This window comes from Sparus aurata, chromosome 2 (assembly GCF_900880675.1).
Source record: "Sparus aurata chromosome 2, fSpaAur1.1, whole genome shotgun sequence".
NCBI lineage: Eukaryota > Metazoa > Chordata > Actinopteri > Spariformes > Sparidae > Sparus > Sparus aurata.
Genome location: NC_044188.1, coordinates 14,597,442 through 14,618,523, shown reverse-complemented (window position 1 = coordinate 14,618,523; position 21,082 = coordinate 14,597,442). Strand labels below are relative to the sequence as shown.

Here is a 21,082-nt window from a genome sequence, read left to right as displayed (position 1 = left end):
AAGTCATCAAGTGTTGGACAATTCATATTGCTTTTCATTGTCTGTAAGTATTATGTTTTCTTTGCTTTTTATGTATGTGTTTGAAACTATTACTCCTAGCTGTCATTTCTCGTCCAATACACATCAACCAATCAGGCAATGAACCTTAATCTGACTGTAGTGAGTAAAGAATAATCTCAGGCATGTGGAAAGAGGAAAACAGAAACTTTAAACGGAGACATTGTGTCACAAAGGGGCGTTACTGCTGCTGGTTTGCAGGCACATTCATGGTTTGGTCGACTGGCGGAGAGTGGGAGAGAGTGCAGCGCTGCAGAGGGAGGGAGAGAGGAGGAGGAGGAACTACTGGAGGAAAAAAAAAAGTTAAAGTAAAAATGGCTTCCTTGTCTTTGGAGTCTACAGAACAATCTGAGAACAGCCCTGAGGAGCCAACGGCACCGGAGCCCAAAGACGAGAAAGAGGATCCGGTCCAACTTTCGGAGCAATTACTCCAAAGTTTCCAGAAGTCGGCTCTGAGTTTTTCCACTGACCAAGTATCATGTCTGTGCGAGGCCCTCCTGCAGGCGGGCAATGTGGATCGCCTGTGGAGATTTCTATCCACCATACCTCCTTCGTCCGAGCTGCTACGTGGCAACGAGACCCTGCTGAAGGCCCAGGCACTGGTGGCTTTCCACCGGGAAGAATTCAAGGAGCTGTACGCCATCCTGGAGAGCTACGCCTTCCACCCGTCTAACCATGGGTTCCTGCAGGACCTGTACCTGAAAGCCCGCTACAAGGAGGCAGAGAGGTCCCGGGGCCGCAGCCTGGGCGCAGTGGACAAGTACCGGCTCAGGAAGAAGTTCCCCCTGCCCAAGACGATCTGGGACGGAGAGGAGACCGTGTACTGCTTCAAGGAGAAGTCCCGGAACGCCTTGAAGGAGTGCTATAAGAGCAACAGGTACCCGACTCCCGACGAGAAGAAAAACCTGGCCAAAGTGACCGGACTGTCCCTCACACAGGTGAGCAACTGGTTCAAGAACCGCAGGCAGAGGGACAGGACCCCGTCCGGGACCCACAGCAAAAGGCAAGGCAATGCAAACACATGTTTTATTCTATCTATCTATGGAGTGAGGTTAGCGAAAGTCTTCACACAGGCAACAGCTGTCCTGAACTTTCCTTTGTTTATTTAACGCCGGCTGATTTCTTCTTCTTTCTTTTTTTCTTCTTCTTCTTCTTCATGCCTGATCACTCAGAATAAGGGACTGATCAACCACACCAAGCCTTAATGGTTAAACAAAGACCTACGGGCCTGCACACAGGGGAACATAGGCACAGTTTGTACACATTCAAACTTCAAAGCAACCAAACAAACAAAAACTAAATCATTGCATCAAGTAAGAAGGTGGACAGATGAGCTGACTTTTGACAAGCCATGCAGGTCTGAGACCAGGAGCATGTTGCTTTGTTATGAAATGTGAGATCCAGGCGCCCACAATGGCTCAAGTTTCCTGAAACCCTGCACTGCTGCTCAGGGCCTGCAGGGTGACCGGGGTTAAGGGAAGGTGGGGGTGGTAAATGGAAAGAACAAAAAATCCTCTTTAAGTTTCTTTCACTCAGAAACCTCAAGAGTTATTATACCAAGAAAAGAGGAGGAGGAGGAGGAGATAAGAGAGAATACAGCAGAGTTATCTTATCAGGCTGGAAGGTTTGTGGTGGTCTGGTCTGGCAGAGTTAATCTGTATGGTTGACTGGGCTGCTGTGTTTGAGACACACATTAACCAAGTAGAGGCCAAGAGTTTCTAGGAATCTGGACCAGCTTCCTTTTATACTCACCCACTGCAGACTGTGGTCAGTTTCGTAGCTGAGGCGATAAAAATGACGACAGACGCGTTGTAAAGGGTTAATTATAGAGGAGCTGGATGTTAACCACTAAAGAATCTATTCAAAACACAAGACAACGTTAACATTTATTTCAATGGTATTTAATAATTCTGGTAAAATAATGAAATAATTTGAATCTAAGCATGACGACACCTTTCTCCGGATTGATGATATTAGGAAGATTTCAAAAATGTTATTTCTAAATAAATCACTGACTCGTATAGTGACGGGTTCTTATCATAAAAATGTTACTTATGTAAATATTTTCACAGGAATTACTCATGTCATCGCCTTTAAATAGGTGTATTAAAGAAAAACAGGGTATATCAACAGTACATGTGTGTCAGAGTTGGTTCAAAAAACAACCTTTGACAAATATTGCAAAGTAAGAGAGTAGTATTTACATAATAGCTATAAAATGTTTATTCAAACCTTGATCAGCTGGAATGTTTTAGTGAAGACACCCAGTAGAGTGCATACCTACGCCAAGGCCCCACAGTCCCCTTTAATTTAATTAAGCCTTATCCGATATCAGATGCAACAAGTGTTGAAAACAAATGTTGAAAACCATCGTGTCAAGCAATGTTAAAGAAAGGGAGAAAAAATTCAACGAATCCCTTGCTTTAAACAAATGTTACTGGGGGTCTTTTTTCTGGGTTGAGACTTATCCTTCATCCAAGTTTCCCAGAAATCCACACTGTAGTTTTTGTGTTATCCTGCTGACAAACCAACAAACCAACAAATGGACATGAGGAAAACTTTCCTGGTGGAGGTCATTAGTCCACTTTAGTCCACACTGACGAACACCTCAAGTATCGTAAAGTACAGGGTGGAGCTAGTCTCCCAAACATTTGCATATTGTACCAGTGTTTAACTGATGGCTGGTCCCCTGATTACATATAACACGCAGAGGATGTTGTTTTTCTGAGGATCTCTGGACTGTTTTAGTAAGCCACTATGATTATGTATGATATCTTTAAATGTCCTACAGAGGGCAGGTGTGGTGTTGAGAAAAAAAAAGCCTAAACCATTGAATACTAAAATTACGTATCTTCAAACTATTGTAAATGCATTCTTAAAACTTCACACATACTGCATTTCTTATCAAAATCACAAAGCCAATATGAATCATAAAGCTAATTTCAATGCTTTCTCACGAAGGTAAATTAAATAAATTCCCAGTCCAACATTCAAAGACAAAAAAACAGCGTTGAACAACCAGACACCACCATGCAAGATGTCTTCAATCTAATGGAGTTAGAGCTATAAACCAGTGTGCTGTTACTGTTTTTTTTTTTTTTTATCAGAAGTTTAATTCTGTTTGTTGATGACATATGCCAAGATAGGTTCAATGTCATAAATTCAAAGTGTTTAAAGGACCAAACATTTACAAAGGGAAACAATAGCTTGTGTTTTTATATGTCCAAGTTGAGCACCGATAAAGCCTGGTGTCCAACCCTGTAAAGCCTCAAACCTTTCCCTTTTATTTGACCTATTTATTTTCCTTCTGTTCCAGTGAGTCCGATGGGAACCACAGCACTGATGACGAGGTGAGCCCCATGGACGACGCCCCTGAAAAACCAGAGGAGGCTCCCAGCTCCGCAGCGTCCATCATCTCCCTGTCTGCCGTCCCCTGTAGCACAGGTGGCCAGCTCATCCTCAACGGGTCCGGCGGCTTCCTCACTGCTCCTCAGTCATTACTTCTTAATGGAAATTCCCTGATCTCAAGTAATGGCACTGGTGTTATAATTAACGGGCTAAGCTTGGGCGATTGCCAGACAGTCACACTGAGTCCTGTTGGGACCAACTCTCCTTTGATACTGAACGGTGCTCAGGTAATAACCAAACCTAGCGTCAGTGTGCAGCAGGCAGTTTCTGTAATAGAGCGGGAGGTTTCATCCATGGAGGCCAAGAGGAGCAGTCTACCAGCAGTCGTTCTGAGCAATAACTCCACACCAGTGTCAAACCCTCCATCCATCATCTCTCTTCCTCTTCAAACCAAGACACACAGCAACAATGCAATGGATTTCATTTCAAGTGTTCCTGATTCAGAGGGCAGCAGCCAGACAGTATCTTCCTCTTCTTCATCTTTATCCCCCTCCTCACCAACTTTATCCTCTCCTACCAGTCTCCCCTCACTTGTTTTAACACAAAATACCCAGGAGTCCCTCACCCTCCCGGCTTCCATGTCAACTGCAGGCGTGGTCGTCTCAAATTCTGCGGTGTCTCTCTCCAGTCAGCAAGGGGAGTATGTTGTCTTTGCCACCTCTGGCTCCCAGTTAAACCCATGTAGCTCTGTGGTTTCCTCCACCAACTCCACCCCTCAGGTCTTCTCTCTGCCCCAGGTTGTGCCTTCCATCCAGGGTATACCAGTTTCCCAGCTGGTCCAGCACTCTTCAGGAGCCCAGGTGTCCCAGTGCCCTCAATTGGTCCCAGTATCCCCGCTGACATCGCCGGCTCCTCAGTTCCAAAGCCAGATGGTGAACACAGGCACCAGGCTGGTGCAGCAGCAGCAGGATGCTTCAACAAGTCTGCCTGAAGGTGCTACAACCATAGTCTCCATCTCACAGCTGAACAATCAGCTCTCGCAGCGAACGGCACACCAGCTGGGGGAACAAACCACAAACTCCACATCTGCCAAACTCCAGGTCCCGCAAGTTATATCCATCTCCTCCCCAACACAAGTAGTCCCCGTCCCCCAAACCAAAGGCACCACACCGGCTCAGCTAGTCCCCCTCTCCATGCCTCAGCTGGTCCCCGTCTCCCCCATCCAAACTTCGTCTACCATCTCATTCCCACAAGTAGTACCTGCCAGTCCTTCTCTCTCCATTCCCTCCGCTGGAGTGCCTTTACAGATCCTGACATCAGGTCCTGCAGGGGCAGGCGTCACACAGGGCCCGCTCAGGATAAACCAGCTGAGGCCCATTCAGAGTGCGGGTCCCCCAACCAGCATGGCCCCTGGTATGCAGCTCCTCAACTCCGGGATCATTCAGCTGCCCTCTGCTCCTCCAGGTACACTGAAGTCAGTGGATATTTGCAAATGTAGCAAGCAGCAAGGCAACTGAAAAAAATCAAGTGTTTTAATTTTTTAACAAGCAAAACTGTCATAGAACGAAGTGCTTTCAAGCCCTTATTCTCCAGCTAATCTCCAGCCCTTATTCAAGACAGGGATACATTACATAATAATACAATACATATACATATACAAAACAAACCAACCACACAACAGTCAAAGAAAACATCTCTATTCAAATGGCTCCATGTCAGTCAGAAGGGTCCTGAATCCAGCAAAAGAGACCAGACAATTGCTCATTTGCATCAAAAGATACATTGAACAAGGCTTCTGTACTGTGGGTTAAAAACAACAGCATCTAAGTTAATTTACTTCTTGAGGTGGGACTATGTGGGCAGTACAGTGGTGCATGTGTCAACTCGCTGTCGGAGAGGAGAGCGAAAAATCACAGCTGGTACTGAAGTATTGAAACCATTTAAAATATTCAGTAATGATATTTATCAATAGCGTGATACTTTTGACAACACTAATGCCCATCAGAGTTTACTATATGGTCCAATGTATTGTTGTCGGAATTCTTGTTTTGTCTTATTATCAGTCCAAAACCTTCATATATTCAATTTATTATGACATTTGAGAAAAAAAAAACAGAAAAAGGTAGATTTTACCTTTTTGAAATGTTTTCCTCAACCATCATTACATCATAGTTTCAAGGGCTACACAACAGTATTTTACGATGAAAAGTTACTGAAGTCTGGGTGGAAAAGCCTGTTGTTTCAGTTAAATTGTTTTTAAAAGAAAGATTCCCCCAATAGTGGAAATTCAGTCGTTAACTACTCACCCTCATGCTGATAGTAAGTTGGGGTCAAAGCTTTGTAGTCAAGAAAACATTTCTGGGGCTTCACAGCCAAACAGGGTTGCAGCCTTTTCCTAAACAACTGAAGTAGATGGGGACTTCTTTTAAAATAAAATTAAAACAAAAGATAAAGTGGTTTCTTACAGCTCATCTAACATAATCCAAGTCTACGGAAGTCCAGACATATCACAATTGATAATCTGAATCACAGCGTATTCAGCATTTTTGCTTAAAAAGTTATAAACAAGTGACAGTAAGTCAATAATCAAAAGAAATACAGATACAGCAAGTAATTTCACCCTTAACATTGTAACAAAACACAATGAAGAAACAATGTCACAGGAAAACTGAAAAAAGATAGGTCTCTACACAAAACAAATTACTATTAAAAATAAGATTTGTTATACACACGTCATAGATTTTTTAATAAACTTTATTATGTAAAACATGTCACAAGTATTGGTCTGTAAATTAATCTGCCACTTCCATGTATTAATGGTAAAGAGCTGCTTTGGTGCTGATAATGTGTCGTTGATCACTCCTGTAGGTAACCTCCTCCTCGGTGGAAGCCCCTACCTGAGTGTCCAGCAAGGCAAGCTGATTCTGACCATCCCAGCAGGCATCCAGCTCACCAGTTTACCCCTGAAACCAGTCCCGGAGGCTTCACCCATCTCCGCTAATGGAGTGAGTCCCATTCTCACGACCTCCACCTCTCCTGTCGCCTCCCAACCTTCAACCACCTCCACCCTGACCCCCATCGGTCTCACAACGTCTCCCTTAAACTTCATCAACTCATCTCCACCGTACTGTGCTCCAGAGACTGGGTCACCCGCTGTCCCTTCTCCTCATACGCTGGACCATTCAGTCACCCTGACAACGCCGAATACTCTCACTCCAGAAAGTATGCTTACCCTCAGTCCCATGTACAGTGGAGTGACACCCAGCACCCAGCTGTCCCAACCAGCCTGGAGCCCCGTGCCCCTCTCCACTTCAGCTAGTCTAACTCTGTTTGATGTCCGCGGCAAGGGGGACCTGCCGGTAGACCCAGGTTTGTTGGGCCTACCTGGAGGAGAGTCGCTGCTCTTGGGAAGCCCCTCGCCGGAGCAGGATGTGGAGGTCAATTCAGCACTAGGGAATCCAGCGGAGATGGATGGGGACTCTAAGATTCTTACTCAGCTCCAGTCTGTCCCTGTGGATGATGAACTGGGCATGTAGTCTGTTTACGGTGAAACATTCAGTAGGTTACAGACTCTGCTGTTTGTTTTCTAATCCACATTTTTAATCCTCTGAGACCTAAATGTCTTTAACAACATGTACGCTTTCTCATAATGGCCTGATGACATCATGGTCTTTGCTGGCACTTTGGAAACATCTCCTCTGCAGCTCTTTTTCACATGGATGGGCACGGTTATATGGAATGTTTACCTGCTCACTCAACGTCACGATATCGACTGAGAATTTTGCGTCTCAGAGTCTTTTACGAAAATCCAAATGTGCCTTTCCTGTTTTATCAGATCCAGACAGAACACGGATTAGTCTGCTTGGCCCGGTTACAGGTCCTGGTGGTAAAAAAAAAAGAAATGTTACATTACGCAAGCCGTAATGGCTTTGCAGTTTTGTGGACTGCAGACCAAGTTCAGCTGTACTTGGAGGAGGTGTTGTGGTCTTTGCTGGCAGCAGATGTACTTCATTGTGGATCGACCACAGTAACTTTACACCAGACACCATCTAGAAATAAGAGATTGTCCTGCCTTTCCAGAACTAACAGCTTCAGGATGTTCTATTTTACTTGTTCAGTCTCAATATATTATTATACCATTACTCCAGGAATTTAGTGAAGATTCTTCACAAACAAAATTGAGATGTGTTGGTAGATTTTACCTTTTTGAAATGTTTTCCTCAACCATCATTACATCATAGCTTCAAGGGCTACACAACAGTATTTTATGATGAAGAGTTACTGAAGTCTGGGTGGAAAAGCCTGTTGTTTCAGTTAAGTGGTTTTTAAAGGAAAGATTCCCCCAATAGTGGAAATTCAGTCGTTAACTACTCACCCTCATGCTGAAGGTAAGTTGGGGTCAAAGTTTTGTAGTCAAGAAAACATTTCTGGGGCTTCACAGCCAAACAGGGTTGCAGCCTTTTCCTAAACAACTGAAGCAGATGGGGACTTATTTTGAAATGAAATTAAAACAAAAGATAAAGTGGTTTCTTACAGCTCATCTGACATATCGAAGTCTACGGAAGTCCAGGCATACCATATTGAATTGAAAAGACTTTTCGAAGTTCCAGCCCCCCAGGAAGAGCGCCAGGCTTTGAAACCAGTTCTCTCATTGGCCAAATTGTGTAATTACATCATCACGTGACAACTTTTTTTGGAGCATCACCAGCCCTGCAAAATGACTTGATTCACTATCGGAATTGGAGCCGTTCAGTCCGATTACATTTTGGAAGTCTAGAAGTGCTGCATGATTAAATTATTTTATTCCCATTCAAGTTAGCCAGCTGCTCAACCAGAAGTGTCTGGTGCTCAGGTACTGTGGGCCTGCAGCAGTGAAGATCTGGATAATTTTATACCCAGGAAGTTGAGCTTCCAGTGAGCAGCTTTTATAGGAATTAACTGGGCTCTGCCTCTTAGGCTGTATCCAGATTGTAAATGTTGAATGTTGATGTAGATTCATGGTTCAAACGGGGTTCCACGGCAACGCCCAGGGCTTCCAGAGACATGGATTACGCCGGACGAGCTGTATGGACGTGTTTAATTCCCGAATACTTCAGCTGTTTAAGAAAACACTGCAATGCTGTTTTTTTTTTGCGAAGTTTCAGAAATGTTTTGTGGACTACAAAACTTCACCTGACTTTCAATCAGCAAGAGGCTGAGTAGTTAACTGAAATGTTTTTGGGCGAACTTATCCTTTAACTTACTTCATGCAGTTTTTTTTAAAGTGAGAATGCTGCCCTCTATTTTTACAAATATAACAAAGGTAATAAAAGGGTCTGTACTCTATGCAATGCATGTTTAGTTCTTTATAGGACACTACGTCGCACAATGGCTGAGTTGACAAGCCAGTACACTTGGGAGACGAGAAAAAGACACTAAAACGTTTGCTGTGACCCCACGTAGTGATATTTTTGTCTGTTAAATGCATCCAAAATCTGTTTGTTGATATAAGTGCCTTATTTTAAAGCTTACAGGTTTGTTGTTTTTTTCAAAAATGTTTTGACTTTTTACACAGTTTGCTATATACCCAACCAAATTTTGGGATTCACGCTATGGACCTTTTTTTTGAATACCCACAATGTCTGTCCATGAGTCCATTGAACCATAATGTGACAATTCTGGTTGTAAAGTCACAGCGCTGTCTCCTGTTTTTGTATATTTTGCACCTTTCATTCACACAATGTTTACGCTGCGCTGCCATGTTGTTGTGACCAGTGGCTGAACTCGTATTCTGTTCTGAAATCGCCTTTTCTTTCTCAGTTGGACCTTAATAATCCTCAGATAACAGAAAAGCTAAAGAGTTAAATCAGAAAATAGGATTTTCTGATGAAATGTTTCTTCCCTTTCTCATTAGCCAATCATGAGCTTTCCACTGTCCTAGCACAGGTAGCGGTCAAACTTTTGGCCAATTATGGTACACAAAACACACTTCTAGTTACAATAATGACCGTTTTTGTTTTTTTATAGGTATGTTTGTTGTTTGTCTTTTTTTTGTACATTTAATCTATTTAAAGCATGTATCAATTGGTTTCTAGTTTTAACTGAAAGACAAATGAGTCCTTGTGGAGAAAAAAAAAAGCGGATAGGAAATGATATTCATTTTCACTTGGAAGTTATGGAAAACTGAGTATGTATGAAATCTATTTTGATTGCAGGTAGGTCGATTTGAAATACAGGTCACCTCCTTGCTAATAAATTCAAAGGACATTTGCTCCCAATCGCCTTTGGCTAGATTATTAAATGGCTTGGACAAATCAATTTTAGTTTTAAAATTTTACCGACATTTTAATTAGTATGGGGTAAAGGGAATATGTATGTCCTATATGTAAAATATGGTAGCCTGCGTTTGTTTATATGAGCCATTTCTTACCAAAGTATGTAGACATTGAAGCCTCTGTGGGCTTGCGCACATTTGTAGCCGGGGATTTGTTTTACTCTCTCCTACCTGACACATAACGTATATGACTCCAGATGTAACCAAAGATAATGTATTTTGATCGACTTTTTGATAGTTTTGAAAGGGATCGTTTGTGTCTGTCATTCAAGGTTCTTCTCATTTTTGTATTCAAATGCATTCTATTTTTTATATTACATGTTACTGTAATAAACTACATTTACAAAAAAATTTGTTGGGGCCTTTTTTTGATTGTTTTTATGCATTGTGAATTATTGTTGGCACGAAAACCATGTCACAGGGTTTTGCTTCTGATTTGCCAAGATAATTGTATTCAAATGTGTTTTCCTTCTGCACGGCAAACCCATCACACACTCTGACTCTGTCTGGGTGAATGCCAGTACAATAGCGAAGGTCCAAAATGTGTGTGAGTGTGTGCATGCATGTGTTTGCACAAGAGAAGGAGGGATGTATTGTGTGTTTTTATAACCCTGATGGGCTCAGGTTACCTGTGATCGGATTTTGTCAGGGCATGATGAGTCATGATAAACACACACATTCATGTTCACCCCGTCCACGGAGGCTCCAGCTCTCTACACTACAAACTTAAAGAGGTTGTTAAAATTAATCTTCACACAGGCTTAATTTCAGGACTTTTTGAGATCCTCTCCCAACAGCGATGATCTTCACAGGGGAACAGGTGGCTTGTCTGTGCGAGGTCCTTCTGCAGAGTGGTCGCATAGATCGTCTTGCTGGCTTCCTCCACACTCTTCCTCCTCCTTCCCTCTCCTCTTCTCCTTCCCCCGGGGAGCTGGAGAGCGTGCTGAAGGCAAAAGCAGCCGTGGCCTTTAACCAGGGCCGCTTCATTGACCTCTACACCCTGCTGGAGGGCTTCCACTTCTCCCCTTGCAGCCAACCACTCATGCAGCAGCTCTGGCTCAGAGCCCACTACATAGAGGCTGAGAGGCAGAGGGGCCGACCCCTGGGAGCTGTGGGGAAGTATCGCGTAAGGAGAAAGTTTCCTCTACCACGCACCATCTGGGACGGAGAGGAGACCAGCTACTGTTTCAAGGTAGGCAAAATTGTGTTCTCCAACTTTATTGTAGCTTTACAGAACATTTACAATGCAGTTTAAGAACATTTGCACAAGTAGTGTACTAACTAAGTACAATTTTATGGTACTTTTATGATAACAGTATCTTATGCTACTATTTTTCAGGTGGGAATATTGTACCTCTGGCTCAACTTCTTAAATCTGAGATTTATTAGGCTGCATGCAGATTCAGATTCTTCATGAAAGAAAAAAGCCTATTTCATCTGGCTGTAAAATATGCCACTTTAATTTCAGATTAACATCAAAAGCAGGCCTACATAAAGTAGTTTAAATACACCAGAACTGTAACATCTGATATTTGTATATCAATAATAATGATCAAATAACATTTTCATAAAAGGAGACATTTTTACTTTAACTTTTGAGACTTAAAGTATAGTTATTTTTTATGGAAGCCCATTCCCGCCAGTAAAAGCTTGATGAAAAGATTTTTCCATGGTAAGATATGAAATACAAAAAAGACATAATTCCGAGTTGAAAAGTCAACATTTATCTAATTTTATGATTTTCCAACTCGTAACATTATCATGATTTTTTATCTTGAATAACAACTTTCTGTACCATCATTATAAGCTTTGAACTCATAATTATTGCTTTTAATAAAATAATTTAAACTATTGGACAACTGCCTTTCTAGATTATTACTTTTACTTTCTATCCCATATTCATCACCTTTTACCTCACGAACACACATAAACATATATCAATCAAGGTTCAAGTTTTCCTCTACATTTATTTTTACCAGCAGAAAAGGGCTACCACATAATAAAGTACCAAACTAAAACATTACTATTTTGATGTTATTTAAGCACATGATTTAATTCTAGTTCTGCTTCAACTCCTGGCAACTATCAAAAGTCAAGCTTTACTTTAAGTGTAACCATTTAAAGTAAAAAATAATAATAATTCACAGACGCTGACACCTAATTTACCTGACACTTGTTTTGTGGTGAAAGGCTATCATGGCCTACATTAGCCTACATTACAGAGCTGCCCTCTAACTGAACTTAAGATACATACAGGCTAGCTGGTCTTCATATTTCTTTCTTTGCGTTTGTTTATCTTACTAACAGGAAAAATCAAGGAGTATTCTCCGGGAGTGGTACCACCACACACCTTACCCCTCCACCCGGGAGAAGCGGGAGCTGGCAGCAGCCACCGGCCTGACGACCACCCAGGTCAGCAACTGGTTCAAGAACCGCCGGCAGAGGGACCGAACCACGGACGTCACCGGGTCAGTAGGTCGCCTTTAGCACAATTCTCTCACTTTAATCATTTTATCACACCCTGCACCCCCACAGCAAAGTATTTTACAAAGAAAACACTATGATGAGATGACTTTTCGACAACGTAAAGAATGTGCGGCGGCACTCACTCACCGGAACCACAGGGGACTGTACGCGGAAGGATACACAGTCGTAGAACATCCATTTAGTCTCCCGCCATTAACAAAAGTTTTTATATACGAAACTGTAATCAATTTATTACACATTATTATTTTGCTTAATGGAGTAAGACTTCGCCAACAGGTTTGTTTGATTTCAAATCAGGAACCGATTAAAAATAAAAATAATTTTTTTTTAAAAACTGGTTGACCGCGGAGTAATCCGAGGAGCAGGCGATACAACTCATTTGTTTTCTTTTCTTTGATTAGAAAAATAACTTATCTTCATTTTCAGGTAATCCAGTGAAAATTTTAATACTGAGATAGCTGTTTCGGTAAACTAAACTTACTAACACTAACTTAATAAGAATGAATTTGAACATTTTAAAGTAGAGTCCATAGCCGTCCGTTGATGGTTTTTGAATTTCTTGTCCCTACTTTACTCAAGGGCTTAACATTTCTCAAGTGTTCTTCTGTTTGAGAGCAGTCAGAGTGAAATCAAAGTAGAAATTTAACTAGAAGTTGTTTTTGTAATTTTTTAATTCGAACATTTAGTTAATTGTGTTCCTTGAACATTGAACAACAGCACCCCCTTGTGGTCACACGAAGACACGATGCAATATTTGACTGTGGTGATAAAATTGCATATCAATGATGTGCCTAATCTCATCTCTTCATTTAGTTTCCAAACATCTTGCTCTGGAAGAACCTCAGCAGAAGTCTATCCTTCCTCCGACAACGACTGTTCTCCTCCAGGCAGCCCACATCCCCAACACCACTGGCGTCCACCTCCACCCCTCTGTCACCCTCCACCTCCTCTTCATTATTGAATTTGCCCTGCAAATGTGATGCTGTAATTTATATTTCGTGCTTCTGTTCTAGTAATTGTTTTGTTTTGCTCCTGCTTGAATTCATTTTCTGGTGCCAGAAAAACAAAACTCTTTGCAACATGTGATATTGGAACGTGACTTAAACACACGCACACACAACACCACACGAGCATCATATATCTGTATTAAATTCAAGGTACCAGTTCACAGACACGCTGCACAGCTCATCCTTGCACACAATTTCCCTACATGGTTTCAAAATATTTATAACAATCAGCTTCTGCAACTTGTTAAAGGGAAGATAAAATGTGATGTCGCTGGTAAATTATTCCCACGTGAAACAAATAAAATCATTTTAACTTTATTGCAGATGTTTCACTCCACCGTTTACATGGTGTAAAATAACATTTAGTAGATTTTCACTCGAATAACATCATTGCACAGACACGAAATGTGCAGTTGAACCATATAGTACACGTAGGCAGCATTAATAACAGCAAGGCCAAGAGGGTCGTCACTCGAGTGAAGGTAAACTCACAAATATGGCCTGGCTGTCGTTCACCGTAGTCACTGTTTGAACAGTGTTCACAGCAGCTCAGAGAGGTGGCTACAGAGTCTGTCTTTAAGAAGACATTAGTGCATCTCAATCATAATAACGGAGTAATAAATGCTATTGCTGCGCTTCTTTTTTTTTTTTTTCACAGGAAAGAAGCAGAACAACACTAATTCACAGACTCTCCACAACTTTTCCTCCCGTACCATGATCCCAGAGTTATTATTCTCTAATTAAGTCTCACGTCCGCATAACATGCCCTGACATTTGGACAAGTGTCTCCAACGTATTGTTCATGTGAATCCAAGATGACTAGTCAGGCCAACAAAGGCTGAGTCTTTGGTAAAGTTTTAGCTGGTAGACTGATTTTGTTTCACCAGGTGCATTTCAGCAATGCGGCATTTCGGCCAGTATTTGTCATCAATGTGACAAACGGCACAAGTGCTTCCAGTGGGGGGCCAAAAAGTGAGCCTTAAAGTCACCACAATCATGTGTCCGTGTCTGGTGCTCAGAAGCCCAGATACTCTGCCAGAAACACAGCCATGATCTTGGTGAGGTTCACCACAGTGGGACGGTGCATGTTCTCCTCGTTGTCGTCCAGCGTGTGCCAAAACTGTGGGAAGGGAGTGGCGATGACGTGCAGCACAGGGACACCTGGATGTGTGTGAAGAAGAGGGAAGAGGGAGATGACTGACATACGTCCTGACACAAACATTGTGGTGCAGCTTGAAGGCTCTTGAACAAATTTCCCTCACCTTTGTGAAGGAAGGGGATGTGGTCGTCCTGTACAGGTCCGAGGTAAACATCCTTTCTGAAATACGTCTGCTCTGAGGGGTGAGACGTCAATAGACCCTGCCGGTGGAGCCTCTTCTCTGTAGGAGTGAGGAGTGAAGGTCAGAGCGAGGGGCGAACAAAAGGGAAGGATTTTAAATATGCATGAAAAAGTCACACACAGTGCTTACAATAGCCTTAATTAATGACTGTTGTCATTGTCAATTTTTCTCGAGTCATTAATTAGCTGACGGGTCTCTAAGATGACAGAAAATGCTGAAATGTGTTTCCTAAAGCCCGAGATGACGTCCGAAACTGTCTTGTTTTGTCCACAAGCCAAAGATGTTCAGCTTACTGTCATAGAGGAGTAAAGAATCCAGGAAGTGTTGACTCAAACTAATTAATAGATGAGAATAATAGTAGCTGATGAATTAATCGATTCATTGTTTAATCATTGCAGTTCTGGTGCTTACCTGCAGCGATCAGACGGTCGAACCAGCGTGCCGTGTTATCGAAGTGGTTCGCGATCAGTGGATCGGGACCGCCGAGCAGGTCCAGCAGCACAAAGAGATCCTGGAGAGAAAGTTAAAAGAGAAAGCAGGGTTTCTACACCGTTTCCATAGTAAAAAATGTAAGCATTTTTTAAAGATTTTCCAGCACATCATAGCTGCGGTAAATTCAGATATATATAAGTGTATACAATCAAAACGATTGTTTCACTTCATGACAGTAAATCAGATGTTATTATGCTGTAAAGCATCAAAACTGTTTCATGATTGAATTCTACAGAAGAGTTACAAATCAAAGGGTTTGCTGAAAAACCCCAAGGCAATGTCTCTTTCCAGAAATAACGACCCAATTGCTCGAGATAATCCACAGACCTGCGAGCAGTTTCACGTGGGAACTATTTGTACTGAACTACACCTAACAAACAGTGTCACTGTGCAGGACGAAGCGTGCCTCTACTCCTAGATGAGAGGCTTGTGTGGGATCTGAATCTCTGGATTAATGGTGTTTTGGGGCTGCGCATGAAACTGCTCACAACAGCGTCTGTGGAGTAATCATCATGATTGTGATTTATAATGACAGTAATGGAGTTACAACATCAAAGCACTTTTTAATCTTGAAAAACACCAAATCAATATTCAAGTGTTTTCAAGGATTTTCAGCCCCCATATGAACGCTGGGAGAAAAGCGGCTCCAGAACATTGAGTGTCTTTTTTTAAATCACAGTGCATGCCCCGACACGTAGAGACAGTTGTGTTTCGGTTACGTGACTACATGAGCGGGAGACCATCGCCAGATTTGAGCTGTTAAATTTAGAATAACTCCACACAGACATGACCGACCTGCGGCTATTGTAGAAACCTGTTTTTAAGCAGTCTGCTCAATTCAGCCCGCTCATACATAATTAAGGCCGTTGTGTTTCTGCACACAGTTTCCTCACCACGGCCTGAAGCATGGTGGTGTGAGCCGAGCCTGCGGGGTGAGGCGTGTTGGCCATGCGCTCGGCCAAGTGACGGGAGCCGTACAGCGAGTCCGTGGCCGTCCACTCCTCAAAGGACTCCTCGCCGTCGAAAAACACCAGCTGGAGAGACACTGGGAGTTTCTGGGAGGAAATCAGATTAAAATGCACTTTAGAGGAAGCAGCAGCTGAGGCCGGTTTTCTGTTTTCTGCAGCGATGTTGCAGCGTGTGTTCCTACAGTAACTACATAAATCACAGCCTCTGGGGGGGGATGCTGCTATATACAGATGACTGCTGCAAAGAAAGTGAGGAGCCGGAGTCAGCATTTTCTATCCTGTACTGCAGGCAAGGAGGGGGATGAGACAATAGAGGGAAAAAAAGGAGATAATCTACTCTTGTCAGCATTTCTTCGTCATAGGAGGAAACACAGAAATGAACCAAATAGGAAACTAATTTGTGTCTGTATTTTAAGAGCAGTGAAAGTTGCACATGTCAGAAAACACAAATGAGCTCAAACCTGCTGTTTGAATGTTCTAAGCTGAGCATCCAGAGAGGTGACAAGCTCCAGGATCATAGCGCAGGGCACTGCCGAGTCGCTAGCCCCGAGGAACACCTTCTCTGGGGCCCGTGGGTCCGGAGGTAGAGCCTTGGAGTCGTAGTGACAGGCCAGGAGCAACCTGCGAGGGGCCGAAGGGTCCAGAGTGGCAACGATGTTAGTGAAGGTGACCTGGCCTCGAGGCGTCGGAGACTGGAAGGAGTCCAAGTCGACGGCCCAGCCAGCAGACAGCGAAGACAGAGTGGAGGTGATGTGCTGCAGCGGAGCAGATCGGAGGGGGATTCAAGATTTAATTCAGAGGGAGAGAATATGTAAAGAGGAGGAGGAAACTATAAATATTTGCACACACCTGCTGTACTGCCAGGCTGCCTTGTGTTCCCGGGAGCCGCTCTATTAGAATGTGCCTCAGGTGAGTCTCCCACAGGCGAGTACCGTCCACCTGAGAGGCCAGACGGCGGATCTGAGCTGGAGAGCACTTACTGGGTTTGTGGGACAACTGGATGGACAGGAGATAAGATTAATGATTAGGAAGGAAATGTGGGAGAAGTCAGTGAACATAAGGCAGCACTGAGAACAACGCTGTATAAATAAAACTGACGTATCTCGACAAACACTTTCCAGGTCGCTGTGGCAGAGATGAGGTTTAGTCTTCAGGTTCCTAAAAAAAACATGCGCCACGTCTTCTCTGATTCACTTTCTTCATATGTGCACTTTATTTACCCAACACTGTCATTTGGTTTCTGCCTACTCCATCATGTATAAACAGTCATCTCTTGCATACTGGAAGAGGTGACTGAAGTTGCACTTATTTATTTTTTTTGCCGATCATGTTCATTTCTTGTGTTTTCCTTGTCTGAATTTGGAACCCAAAATAGAGTCTGCTATTTCTGTTACATCCCCTTGAGGCAAATTTGTGATTTAGCACCATATGAATAATATCTACTAACTACTACTACTGCCAGTTTTTATCGTCTGGTCCATTAATTCACATCACATCACAATGTCATAACATCCACAATGAGGCATTAGATTGCCTATACTCTTCCCTCTCCGGTCAAAAATGTGTTATGCTTTTAAAATCTTCTCCGTGCAGAATAATGTTTATCCAGAGTTTGACACTGGGCGACTGTTTCCACATTCATCTGCAGAAGGGGAAAGTTCCTCTGTAATCACCTTTAATCTGAGCTAAACGCGTGTTCGTACCAGCAGGATTTTCATTGCCAATGGTGGTACATAACGCAATTTATAAAGAACAGACTTTTCAGTGAGGTAGGCGACATCTTGCGTCCAGCAGCGAAACTTCTGATGTGAAGAATATGTGCAAAGTCACAGATTCTGGATTTTTGATGAGGTATAACATTTTGTAAAACTTTCACTGATTATGACTCAAAGCAGAGCAGTGTCAGAAACTGTCAGGAGGGGATGTTTTTTAAGACATAGCAGCAAAGTTTCCCAACTAGAACCGGAGAATATGTGTAATTTGTGCTAAAAAATGACCCACATGATAAATCAATTAACAAAATAGGTGCACAATATATCGCTTCAACATTGGTATCGCAATATGCAGATGCACGATAGTCTTCAGGGGTAGATTGATTATCATCCCTAAACTATTGTCCCTGATTATTGATATCAGTGATGTTTCTGTCAGACTGCTGATAAAATAAACTAATTTAAAAAATGTGCTGCTTTGGCTCTGAGGCAGCATCCTCTCACACAATGTCCCGATCACAACACTATCTGATTGGTAACATGTCACAAGTAATAAGCTTTAAACACTGAAGAATCATAATCTGCAAAGTCACTACTAACTGAATTCATCAAATAAATGTAGTGGAGAAGAAACGCAATGTAGCAAAAAAAGGAAATATTCAACTACCTCAAAATTGTTCTTGAGAACAATACTTGAGTAAATAGTATGTGGGTCTATTTCTTTACTGGTTTTTTTTTTTTTTTTTTAATTTAACACAGAGTTTAATTTTGAAGTTTAATGTCCATCCCAAATATCAGCTTTCAGTCTGCTTGATTTCCAATGATCAGTATCGGCCCTGAAAAGCCGTATTGGTCGATCCCTGGTAGTCACGTCACAGGATGTGCACAGTTCCTCATTTTCAAAAAAGAGACATATGCCTTCAGGGCCTGCCTCGGTTGTGTCATAACTTCCATCCCCTGCAAAATGGGTGATTATAGAATGATTTTTTCGTTCCAAAAGAAGAGCAACTGAAGTTATCAGGAGGGAAATCCCTGTATTTTTTCTTATGTGTGATCAATGTGTGGCTGTCAGTGATCTACTCCGGCCCTTTAAACGTATCCAACATGAACAAAGGTTAAACAAAACATAAAAAAACAACAAGTTCTGTACAGTTGTAGTGAGACAGTCTAAACTCATGATCAGCTTTGTCACCAGGCTACATGTCTTATATCTGGTTACAGGGACAGAAGTCCAGACAATGGAGCAACACAATCTGTTTTTTTGTTACTCATCTTACTGCTGCACCTGCACCTTTAATGCGTTTTATTGCTTTTATACATTTTTATGTTAGACTGTTTGTATTGCTATATATATTCTTGTTGCTTTTGCACAAATCCATTGCTCTCTAACTTTGCAGTTAACTTCTATTACATTCTTTATTTATATGATTCTAAATCATGTGCATATAGACATAGGTACATAATATATGCACCTTATTCCTGCTGTTCGATACATTTTATAGCTTCTTTAAGTGGAGCCATATGATTTCACAACAGCGTGACAGCTACTTGTAAAACCAGAGTGACAACATCTTGAATCAAACTATTACATTTCAGTCTCGTTTTACTGACAAGCTTTACAGTCTGTGTTTATTCTTACCCTGTCTTTGGTCAGGTCTGCAGCTGGCATGCGGTTCACATGTCCATTGCTGGTGTCGTTGGACAGGTAGACCCCCAGCACCACCGCCAGCACCAGAACAGCGAGGAGACACAGCAGAAGTACCCGGGCCCGGGGCATCCGCACCCGGTCACAGCCGGGGAAAGAGCCGCTGCCGTTGCCCTGCTGCAGAGGCTTGTACCTCCGACCTGACCTGGACATGATCGGAGATACTGTCCGCCTCTGTGAGGTCGATAAGTCAGTCCTTACAGCTACGTGTCCAAACCGAGTTGCGGGGCATGTAGGAGGGAGGTCCGCACAGGAAGTCGAGGAGGGACGCTGGCTGTGAGCTGAAGCAGCAGACTCGATGAGAGCACAACACAGTCTGTCGGTCTGTAATCCCGCTTCAACATAATGAGACATTTAATAATCTCTCCTTTGTGGTCCCGATCACCGATGCGACCCTAGCAGACCGGTTCTTGGGAGCCATGGTTGTCTGTGGGGTTTGCTCTGGTCCAGTTAAATCAAGAGTACATTACAATGTACACAGGAACACGTTAACTCTGTTTCAGCTTCTACCGGTTAGCGAGCAGCATCTCTTCACTGCTGTCGAACTCATTTCATCTGCTAACAGCGACTCAAAATAGGAATCAAAACAAAGTGCTCCTGTAGACACTTGTTACAACTCTTTCTTTTAGCAGTAACCCGCCAAACGATGAACATATTTAGCGCCTTCTCAGTGCAGGACATATTTATGATTGATGGCTCAATGGCGGGGCTTCGTTTAGGTTTTTGTTTCTGGAGGTCGGCAAACAGCGTCGTAGAGCGCTACCGCCCCCCGCTGGACAGATGGGGGAACTGCAGCACATAATACTGATTACATGCCAGCTCTGTTTGGAAGTGACTACGAGGTACATTTACTCACTCAAATACTGTAGTTGAGTGCAATTTTGAGGTACTCGAACATTACTATAGTTTTTTCGTGTTTCATTTATTTTTCCATTCTTCACCCATCTTTTTAATTTGGATTTTGATATGGAGTAACTGCATCAGTTTGATTATTTTAGTGTATTATGCCTGTTTTACAACCAATCAAAATACCAGACAGCACAGATATTGTCAAATTGCAAATCAGGAATAAATAGTTACAATGGGTTGTATTAACATATATATTCCTATGCTTATTATTTTTAATTTGTTTTATTTATATGTCTGTTTGCTTGCAATAGTTATTCCTACGTTTTTTATTCTATTGTTTTCTCATTTATTATCATGTATCATGTGCAGCACTTTGGGCTGCATCTTTGAATGAAAGGTGCTATAAATAAAGTTGCTTAATATCGTTATTATTGTTATTATTATTATTATTATTATTATTATTATTATTATATGCTACTTTAAACTACTCAATTTCAGTGGCAAATATTGTATTTCTACTCCATTATTTTCTTAAAGCTTTAGTTATAACTTACTTTCCAAAATTGTGTTATCAATACAAAATATAATGAACAACTAATTCTGATTTATTAGTATAGATTAAAATACCAAGAAGTATGTAAAGACATTGTAATTAATCCCACTTTTATACACTGAAACATTAAAGTCCAGCATACATACAATAAATCATTACACCAGTACTTTACAATGATATACAACATATACTTTTCTGAAATTGGAGATTTGGCATGGATACTTTTACTTTAGTCACCTTAAAGATATCTT

General features: G+C 42.1%; 3 protein-coding genes across 4 annotated transcripts; 2 read left to right on the top strand and 1 right to left on the bottom strand.

Moving 5' to 3' along the window:
• Positions 1-302: 302 nt before the first annotated feature.
• Positions 303-8,992, top strand: six5 (SIX homeobox 5). 2 transcript variants are annotated; one of them, XM_030408063.1, is made up of 3 exons: positions 303-934; positions 3,374-4,869; positions 6,274-8,992. In XM_030408063.1, exons 1-3 carry the CDS (start codon positions 372-374, stop codon positions 6,939-6,941), a joined length of 2,727 nt encoding a protein of 908 aa, XP_030263923.1. In that variant the 5' UTR covers positions 303-371; the 3' UTR covers positions 6,942-8,992. The 2 variants fall into 2 exon arrangements, with proteins under 2 accessions (XP_030263923.1, XP_030263915.1); XM_030408055.1 differs by having other exon boundaries at positions 303-1,060.
• Positions 8,993-10,511: 1,519 nt separating this feature from the next.
• On the top strand, positions 10,512-13,375 carry six9 (SIX homeobox 9). The gene is made up of 3 exons (XM_030407861.1): positions 10,512-10,910; positions 12,026-12,186; positions 13,019-13,375. Exons 1-3 carry the CDS (start codon positions 10,518-10,520, stop codon positions 13,164-13,166), a joined length of 702 nt encoding a protein of 233 aa, XP_030263721.1. The 5' UTR covers positions 10,512-10,517; the 3' UTR covers positions 13,167-13,375.
• Positions 13,376-13,511: 136 nt separating this feature from the next.
• On the bottom strand, positions 13,512-20,172 carry qpctla (glutaminyl-peptide cyclotransferase-like a). Its single transcript, XM_030407853.1, has 7 exons — positions 19,364-20,172; positions 16,862-17,008; positions 16,474-16,767; positions 15,938-16,099; positions 14,964-15,063; positions 14,475-14,591; positions 13,512-14,373 (listed from the first exon to the last, which is right to left on the bottom strand). The coding sequence occupies exons 1-7, from the start codon at positions 19,781-19,783 to the stop codon at positions 14,228-14,230; spliced, it is 1,386 nt and encodes a 461-aa protein (XP_030263713.1). The 5' UTR covers positions 19,784-20,172; the 3' UTR covers positions 13,512-14,227.
• Positions 20,173-21,082: the final 910 nt, after the last annotated feature.